This window comes from Penaeus monodon, chromosome 17 (genome assembly GCF_015228065.2).
Source record: "Penaeus monodon isolate SGIC_2016 chromosome 17, NSTDA_Pmon_1, whole genome shotgun sequence".
NCBI lineage: Eukaryota > Metazoa > Arthropoda > Malacostraca > Decapoda > Penaeidae > Penaeus > Penaeus monodon.
Genome location: NC_051402.1, coordinates 44,556,345 through 44,566,344, shown reverse-complemented (window position 1 = coordinate 44,566,344; position 10,000 = coordinate 44,556,345). Strand labels below are relative to the sequence as shown.

General features: G+C 33.7%; 1 protein-coding gene across 1 annotated transcript in view; it reads left to right on the top strand.

Moving 5' to 3' along the window:
* The window catches only part of LOC119583807 (nipped-B-like protein B), a gene marked incomplete at its 3' end in the record, with an annotated part of 56,541 nt that overhangs the window by 34,854 nt on the left and 11,687 nt on the right, over positions 1–10,000 (top strand). Inside the window, 12 exon segments of the mRNA XM_037932508.1 lie at positions 282–394; positions 2,042–2,515; positions 2,859–2,939; positions 4,245–4,321; positions 4,801–4,886; positions 5,162–5,304; positions 5,427–5,569; positions 5,855–6,053; positions 6,181–6,371; positions 6,919–7,144; positions 7,453–7,688; positions 7,858–8,613. Of these exon segments, the coding sequence (XP_037788436.1) occupies positions 282–394; positions 2,042–2,515; positions 2,859–2,939; positions 4,245–4,321; positions 4,801–4,886; positions 5,162–5,304; positions 5,427–5,569; positions 5,855–6,053; positions 6,181–6,371; positions 6,919–7,144; positions 7,453–7,688; positions 7,858–8,613 (2,725 nt within the window).

Sequence of the window (10,000 nt, the reverse complement as noted above, 5' to 3'; positions counted from 1 at the left end):
TCAGGTACAGAACTCGTGTGGTCAATGAACAAGTGAACACTGTCATAGCATATGTAGGTCCCATCTAATAATCATACCCAGCCTTGATATAATATGCATGAATGCCAATTATTATTAGTGGTTAAACTTCTTTAATTTGGAAGTTGTGATTACTGCGTTGGTGATTTACTATAAAATGTGAAACAAAAAATGTAAAATGTGTTTGATTGTTTATGATATTTTTCTTTTCATGGTACTTTACTTGCCTTCCAGGTATACGTTTAATTATATAATTCTTTCAGAGAACTAAAGGAGCAGTATGCTGGGACAGATTCTTCCATTCTTTTGAGAAATGCACCTCCATTGTTAGAAGGAATTCTTCGTGTGAATCCTGCTGTTTTTACAGCTAGACAAGGTCAGTTTTTTTTTTTCTTCTTTTCTTCTTTGTATTGTCAAGAAGCAATATTTTTATAATCTGATCAGATGGCAGGATTGGAAGGCCCTACTGTTTAATCCAGGATGAAAGGTGAATCGCTCGACTGTGTTGATAATTTGGTAGAAAAGGCTCCATGTATACAAACTAATTTTATTGAAAGGAAAGGTGAGAAGTCATCGTCTTCAGACCTGTAGATGAAATCCAAGAGGATTTTGATTGTTATCACAACTGTCAATAAGCTTTTTTCTTTCTTTTTCTTACCATAGTCAAAGATCTTCAGTTTTTTTGTTGTTTTTTTTAAGACCAAAAGGGATGGTTTAGTTGAATGGGAAGTGCAGTTCCTCCTTACTGGAGTTACCATTAGCTATTTGTCCTTGTGAAAATCATTTTAAAAAGTTGACAATGAAAAGATGGGTGTACACTACAGATCTACATTTGAAAGAACAGAAGCATTGGCTTAAAACTGGGTTTTAGTGCCACTTATTGCTGTGACTGTTTATATCTTGCATGCTGCACATACTCAGTGTGTGACAAAGGTGATAATACCAAACTTCATTATCCATAGAAAATATAATTTGTCAGTATTGTCAATTTGGATATTTTCTGATAACTTCAAATTGATGTGTTGTTTTAAATGCTGTAACTCGTAAAGTTGTTATTCAAATATGGAATAGGTATATTTTTTAAAGTTAATTTATGACTAGTCGGAAGTTATGCTGAACACTAGTTTGAGCAGAATGATTTATACATATTGTCTTTCATTTTGCTTATGTAGTGGAGTTTAATGGAGAGAGAGAAAACAAAACAAAAAAAAAAACACCAGTCAGACAGAGTGCTTACTAACACTTAAGTAGCACCTTGAAATGGCTCCTTATTTCAAATCTTAAAAAATTGAACCTTAACAGACAGACTGCTTTGCGATTTTACTCATCTCACTTACACCAGTATATATATATATATATATATATATATATATATATATATATATATATATATATATATATATATATATATATATATATATATATATATATCTATATCTATCATCATCATCATCATCATCATCATCATCAATAACGGTATGCTCATGTTTGAGCAGCCGTGGACCTCTCCACCATCCTTCGCCACTAAACTCGATCTTACGCTTTTCTTTCCACTTGTACCATCGACAGCCCGCAAATATCTTTGATATTGTCGCTCAGTCTTGTCTTCATATATATATACATACATATATATATATATATATATATATATATATATATATATATATACTTATATATTATTTATGTATGCATATGGATATCTATACACACACACACACACACACTCATTTTTATATATACATATAATTATACATAATACATGTCTTTTCTTAAAAAAAATAATTGACAAGAAGCATTGTGTTACTGTTGAGAAACTTGAGTATTTTTGGGTAGTTCACCACCCAAGAGTTAGATGTATAGGCATACTCATTAGGATCATAATAGAATCAGGTGTTAGTAATAAGCCAACAATAGGCTCTTCTTATTAAGCAATGTTGATTTCATTAGTACATCTTTTATTGTTAGGGATTAGAAACCATATGAACTATAGTTTGAATGTACTTTTCACTTTGACATTTCTCAGGTGGTAGTGAAGGAGGAGCTGTTATTAAAACCGAGTGTGGGAAGGGCATCAGTTCAGTCAACCATAGTTCCCCCTCAAAACACATAAACAATGTGTCTGTGATCCAGTGTGGACCAGTTCTTGCTAATGCTACCCAGGTAAAGGTCAAGACCGAGCCTGGAGGTCCTTCACCTCCTGCATCCCTGCCTCTAACCAAACCTGATGGGCAGTTAGAGAAGCACCACGGTCATAAGTTGGCCAATAAGCAAGATCCACAAACTGATGAGTCTTATGGCAAGAGAAATCTTGTCCCCAAATCTGACAGACAATCTGATAAATCTCTGGACAAAGACGAAGATAAGTCCTCAGAAAAGCATAGTAAACGGAGTGATAAGACTAGTAACAAAGGAACTAAATCTGAGAGCAGATCAGCCCATGTTACCCCAGAAAAAGAAAAAGCTTCCCAAAACCACACACAAGACTATAAAAACAAAGGTAAGGATGATCATTGCAATTTTAAAGAAATCATAAGATGTCTTTAATGAAATGTTTCACTTGCAGCTAATAATGCAGAGCTGGTAGAGGTTTTTCTCAGTGGTAATATGATAGCTGGATTTCTGATTTTTTTGTTGCACTTAAATATATATGAGAAGTTTAGAGGATATAATAGTTTTGGCTTATGGTTATAGAGAATAGAGCACATCTTGGAAGTTTGTTTACCCAGTTTATGCAGCAGTATTTTCTCTCTCTCTCTATTTATATATATATATATATATTTTTTTGTCAATACTTTAGACCTTGACCACCTCAAGTATCCTTATTGCTGCCCTTAATGCAGGTGTGGACAAAATGCGAACGTTGAGCAATGGGACACAATCGATGTCTCGTATGCATCATAAATCACACAAGTCTTCTAGAGGTATGAAAACTTCCTCTACATGACAATTACCTTGTATGGCATATAGAAAATTTCTTTTAATGGCAGCAGTGATTGCCTCTAGTTGAATAGTGTGAATAGCTGGTTTTGTACAGCCTTTACACACAAAGTCGGAACAGACGAGGAAATGATGCCTAAACTTGCATTATAAACAAAATGCATTATTTGTTCCAGTGCTAGTAGTAGTGCTGTTTCATTAAAGATTGAGCTTAATCTCATATATCCTGCTGCTAGCTTGTGCTTTCATGTTGCACGGAATTATACGTCAGGAATTAGTATATATTGTGATTAAGCGAATTCATTGGATTATTCACAAATCAAGATATTGATGCTTGTATGGTGTGTATGTATGTTTTGAAATGAAAATGACAAATTACAAATAGTAGGATCTTTTCATTGGCTTTTCTCTGTGGTGTTGAGAATTGTATATTGATATTATTAATATTTTTGCATGTGGATCCATGCTTGTGATTATGCATGCATGTGTTTGTGTGTGCATATGTCCATACTTTGTGATAAACTCCATTATAAGTTATGGTCAAAGCTGCACAGCCATATTATTCAAAAGAAAACCCTCCAATGGGTCCCATAGGTGCCTACATACCTACGGTGCCAGTAAACATTAATGTTGGTCAGCTGATTTCAAGAATCAGATATATAGCTTTTTAAGGCCAGTGCTGTTTGCACCTTCCAAGAGTGTACATTTTGTCAGCATATCTCCCTTTGCTGTTGATAGATGTCTGATTGGTGCATGTTATTAATTAGGTTATGATGTTCACTCTTTATTTCTGTAAGGATGATTTTGAGCAGGGGGGGGGGGGTAGAACATAAAATACTTCTTACTAAGATTTATTAGGGGTATAAAACTATGTAAGGTTAGGGATGCCTCTTTTCATCTTTTTGTTGTTGCTTATTTGTTTTATTATTTCTCCCTCTTTGTAGACATTATCCTCAAATTACTTAGATAAGAGATACAATGTTCCGTTAATTTCTCTTTTCAGTACAATTAACTGCTTGCATGTCCGTGCTTTAGACCTGGAATGGAGACAACTTCAGAATATTTACTTGGTCCAGATTCATCTTAAATATTCATCATGTTCTGCATTGGCTCATTCCATATTATGTGTTTCTGCTTAAAACAAGGATACAGTCCATACATGTCCCTTCATTAATAACCTCTGTTTTTCCCTTTTTTTTCTACTTCTATTTCTTCTTTTTTGCCTTTTCTTTTCTTTTCCATTTCCTTTTCAAATGTTTTATTCATTTATTTTTTTATTTGCATTTCAGAATCTAATGACAATGCCATTGTAGCAGCTAAAGCTATGAAAGAACCGGTGGTGGTCCTCAATAAGCTCTCTTCGGAGGTGAGTAGCATTTTTGCCTTCCCTTTTCTTTCCTTTCCTCTTGTGTGTTTCTGTCTGTGTCTGTATGTTTGTAGGTGTGAGTGAGTAAGTGAGAGAGAGTGTGCGTGCATGCATGCATGCTTAACCCCCTTTTGGACAGGTCACATGTACAGCTATCATAACAAACATGGTCTGTGGGGTATGGTTATATAAGCAGAGACGCACTAGAGCGAGTGGAGATGGATGTTCTGCTACATGTAGCGACTCCCACGCCCATCGTCTGTGTGTTGCCAGAAATCCCAGAGTTTATGGCACTTAGATTTCTGATACCTGGCACCATACCTGGGTTAAGTGAATTTGGGTCAGTCAGTCAGTCAGTGGGAAAATGAGAATAGATTTCAGTTATGTAACACTATGTTATTGATTAAATTAGTGAAATTTATTAATTTCCTCTAAAGCATGAATCTCTCTATATAAATATATGCATATTGTCATTTCAGGAGCTTAAATCAATGGGCCGCATTCCAAAGCTTTCAGGGGTAGGGTCCAATAAACCAGAGAAAACCCCTGATACACCTAGAAATAGGTAGGTTTATCAAAACAGGATTTTTTAAGTATGGAATTATATTCACTGGTCTTAGTATTGCTTTAAGTATTTCAAGTAGATTCAGAACAAGATTTTAGATGTTGTGAAGTTCATGGAAAAATTATATATATATATATATATATATATATATATATATATATATATATATATATATATATATATATATATATATATATATATATATATATATATATATATTTCTTTTTTCTCTTCTTTTCACATTATGCACTAATTATGTGTTTTTTTTTTATTAGTTCAAGAAGTTCTCGAGGACAAAGAGATGCAAAGAAATACAGGGAAGTCAGCTCTGATTCTGAATCCTCAGAAGAAGACAAGAAGAAGCCAAATAAATACTTTAAGAATCGGGAAAGAGAGCGTGAGGAGAAGAAGAAGAAAGGCAAGTTTATATTTTTGTTCTGCTTTGATTTTTTATGCAAGTAATATAGTAGTTATGAAATTTATACATTTCAGCTTTGTATTATTACTGGAAATTACAGACACCTTACTCTTCAATTCCAGATAAAGCAGATAGGAAAAGAAACCGTGTACAGTCTGACGAGGAAGACTATAATCCCGACCAAGAAAGTAAACGAAGGAGAAAGGGTGCTCATGATTCTTCAGAAGATGAGGACTCTGAATATGAAGAATCAGAAGGTTCAAAGGTAACTTATGATTAAGCCATTTGTAATCAGATGGAATGGAAGAGTCCTTACATTGTAATGGAAGTTAGGGTATTTCAGTTTATGTGAATTGATATGACAAGAATTTGAGTGGAAGTTTTTCAACTTTCCCTGAGACACAATTAGAGATTGTGAACTTTTTCTGTATATTTTTATCCTTCAAGAAATGCAGTCACTTCTTCACTTTCTGGCTTGCTGTAGAGGTATAAATTACCTTGCATTGCAGTTGAATGTACAATATCTTCCTTGTCTTTTACCTAACCTCAGGCCCCCAAGAGAGCTGCTCCAGCACCTCTGCAAAAGAAACCATCATACACCAACAAACGTTTGGAGAGAAAGTTGGTGCCACAAACTGAGAAACTCACAGCTGAAGAGTTGATGGAAACTGGTGTTTACCAGAGATTTAACAGAGCTGTTGAAAAGATATTTGATAATACTGAAGATCTTGATCTCAGTGCAGAAATTGGTGAGAAACCTAAGTTTTGAATATTTTTGTTTTTTAATGTGTTTTTTCAAATAATTTGTTGGTTATATTTTAGATATCTGTTTAGATGAGATTGTTTAATAAAGCTAATTTTACTATTTCTGTGCAGAGGAAGATGGTGATGTTCCACAGGAGTATCTCATTCCAAAATATGAGCTGTCAGACTTGTGTTCTGAAGCTGCAAAGTTGAAGAGTTTAGGAGCTATGGCCATAGTACCACCTGAAAGGCTTGTCAGACTTCTCAACATCCTGGAAAAGAATATCCGAGATGGAGCCAAAGTGACCCCCATAGTGGATGAGGTAATTAGAAAACTAGGATGATTGTTTAGATATTTAACTATTATTTTTTCATTTAAATAGAAAGTAAAGGGGAAAATATTTTGAATATATTTTTCTCGTTTCATTCATACTAGGAAGTTTATTACCAATTTATTTTCTACTTTAGTGTTCCTTCTAGTTAACCATGGAATGTCCACCCCAAAAATAGAATCACATTCTCCATGATACATTATATTTAATAATCTGAGCTGAAAGTATAGTTAAAGATTTATTTAGGTAATCTATAGTAAATACAAAAGTACATATCTCAAGTGTTATTGTTTGAAAGACAATAAGTGGGTGGAGAGGCTATTTTTTTCATTCTTGAAATGTGACCGTTCAGTATATATTCACCAAGGTCATTATATATATGTCTTGAATACTAAATGTTTTGTTCAGGGTTAGGCTTTTGTTATAGTAGTGACTACCCTTGTCAGTTGTTTAAGTACTGTTTAATATCTTATTATATTTAACTTCTTATTTGAGTCTTCATTTCTCTCTTTATTAAATATTCCTTTACACATTTAAGGAGGATGAAGATGATGACAAGCTATGGATGGAGCTGGTGATGGAACGAATCTTGCGTGGGATGGATGCCTCTCTCACTGCCATGAACATATTGACATCACCAAACATGAGCAAGAGAGTGTACCTCGAGGATGTCATTGAAAGATGTGTCCAGTTTACCAAATTCCAACTCTCCAACACCATTTATCCATCCTTTGATCCTGTTTACAGGGTGGATAGCAAAAAAGGTAAGTCCTTAGGGTATTTCTCCGTACAATTGGTTAATTCACTGTAAAGTACAGGAGAGATATGGATTACTTTCATCAGAATGGTATGATGTAAGGAAATTATACTTTTTAGCACAAACTAAAATTAGATGTACATTTTTGTGTATCTGTTGCAAACATGGCTGCTGCTCGTGCAAATTCTGAGATCTAAGGCAAGGGAATTAAGATAACAAATTCACCAGTTGTGAATTGGGTAAATTGTAAGATTATACTACACTGAACAAACAATTTTCAATTTACAACATTAAAAAGTCTCTATCTCCAAACAGATGGTTATGTTGGCAGTGTAAAAAGAAAGAGAGCCCAGTGCAAGGATGTGAGGAACCGGAGTATCATTGGTCTCTACAATAAGTTGCATGAGGTGGTAGGTCTGTTAGCTGACCTTTTAAGCATCCAGACACTAACTGACACAACAGTGTTGCAGCTGTCTACCCTTGGTGTAGCTCCATTCTTTGTGGAAAATGTTTCAGAACTTCAGCTCTCTGCACTCAGACTGGTTACCAAGGTATTATAAGCTACCATTCTTTTTTTGTTTGTTTTTGAAGTCTTATTATATTGTCATTGAAAAATCTGTTTTTCTGTTTTTTATTATCATTAATTTTAGTAATTATTATTATTATTTTTTTTATTATTATTATGATTATTTTATTTATTTATTTATTTATTTTTTACAGGTATTCTCCAAGTACAACAAACATCGTCGTCTGTTATTAGACGATATTCTTGCTTCTATAGCCCGCTTACCCAATAGTAAAAGGAGCTTGAGAACATACAGATTGAACTCTGATGAAAATATTCAGATGTTAACAGCCTTAGTTTTACAGTTGATACAGTGTGTAGTTGAACTCCCAGAGGAGCTGGCACAAGACAACAAAAATAAAAGTGCTAGTGATGGTGATACACAGAATTCCAAAGATTCCAAAGATTCAAAAGTGGAAGAAAAGAAACCCGAGTTAAACATGGATAGAGATGTATTAGTGTGTAATCGTTATGAGACTGCCATGAGTACAGCATATAGTTTTCTATCAGTGTTCCTTCAAAAAACGGGCAGCAAAAATGAGGAGATCGATTATCGACCTCTGTTTGAAAATTTTGTTCAAGATCTCCTTGCCACAGTGAACAAGCCTGAATGGCCAGCTGCAGAACTACTTTTGTCACTCTTAGGCAAACTTCTAGTACAAAAATTCAGCAACAAAAACACAGACATGGCCCTTAGGGTATCATCTCTGGACTGTTTGGGGGTAGTAGCAGCAAAGTTACGACGTGATGCTGTGTCTTCCCAATTGGAACTTGAAAATATTAAAAGTATAATCCAAGAAGTAAAGGAGGAGGAGAATCGCGATGCCCCCATGCTTGAAGATGGCTCTCCGCCTACTGAAAATGGCACCACAGGGCCATCTACACCATCCAGTAAGAAGAGCAAAAAGAAGGTAAGAAACTGGAAGAATTATACAGAGTACACAAAGCATGATTTTGACCAGATGTCAGTAGATTGATATAGTGGACTTGCCAAAGATGACTAAATATAGAAAGGAGAAGAATCTCTTTCTTCTCTTGTCTCCTTTCTATCCTTCCCTCCTTCCCCTCCGTTTTCTTGCTCTTTTTGCACTTTGAAAGAAGTGAACAACTGTTAGTGTGCATAACTTAAGCAGCCATAACCACTGATGTGATTAGATGTTATCTGGCATGATTGGGTTAAAAGTAGAAAAAGCTATTTTTTAAGTACTATAAATGGTTTTTAGAATATTTAGATTCAAGTCTGAAACAATATTTGTTAATGTTTTGGGTTAACTGTATTACAAATGGATAATGATTTATAAGTATATTTATTTCTTGTCAACCTCACCTACAACTTTTTAAAGCTTGGTTTTTCAAATTTACACCTCTATATTGTTCTATGCAGATCTCAAAACTCATTAAGGAAATAAGTATTTTAAGTTTCTTTGTTATTGGTTCTTAGAAACCTATAACTATTTTATTAGAAAAATAAAATAAGAAATTAATGAAATAATAATAATAAATGAAAAATTTTTTCAAGTCCTTATATTACAATATTTAAAAATTTCCTCTTTGGCTACAGTATTATATTAACCAAATTTTATCATAAAATATTTTCACACTTTTTTAATAAAAGATAGGAAATTATGCAGATTCTGAAAATAGCACCATGAAGATGTTTCTGAATGAATTTTCAGTGCCAGAGCTGCTATAGTGCCACAGAAGAGCATAACTTTGTATTTTACAATATTCAAAGTCTGGCAACTGAGGAAAGTGATACTTTTTGATACTCTTTCCATGAAACAAACATCATCAAAAACAAGAATAGTTACCAGATACTGAGGACATGTAAATTTGATACTGAATAGCCAACTGTTCCTAGAAATGCTGATGATTCTCATGGGATTTTTAATTCCTGAATATCAGTTGAATCACCTTTTCAACATACATATTTAAAAGTAAATGTTACTCCAAAAAAGTCTGTTATATGTATTTTTTCTTTTTCTTCTTCTTTGTCCCCCCCCCCCAAAAAAAAAGAAAGAAAGAAAAAAAAAAAAGTAGCTTCTATCATTGGTTGATATAAGAACTAAAACATATGTCATTATATCAAAGGAATTTTGATATTAACAGTGGCAGAAAATACAAACGTTTTTGTTAAAAGAAATTGAGATGGAAATTGCATAGTGTCATATGTAAAGAAGTAAGTAGAAGTAGAAGTATTAGGGATAATGATAATAATAGTATGTAAAATTATCACCCATAGTGGAACAAAATAAAAAATCATAGACTCATTGTTAACTATATTATATAGTTAATGTA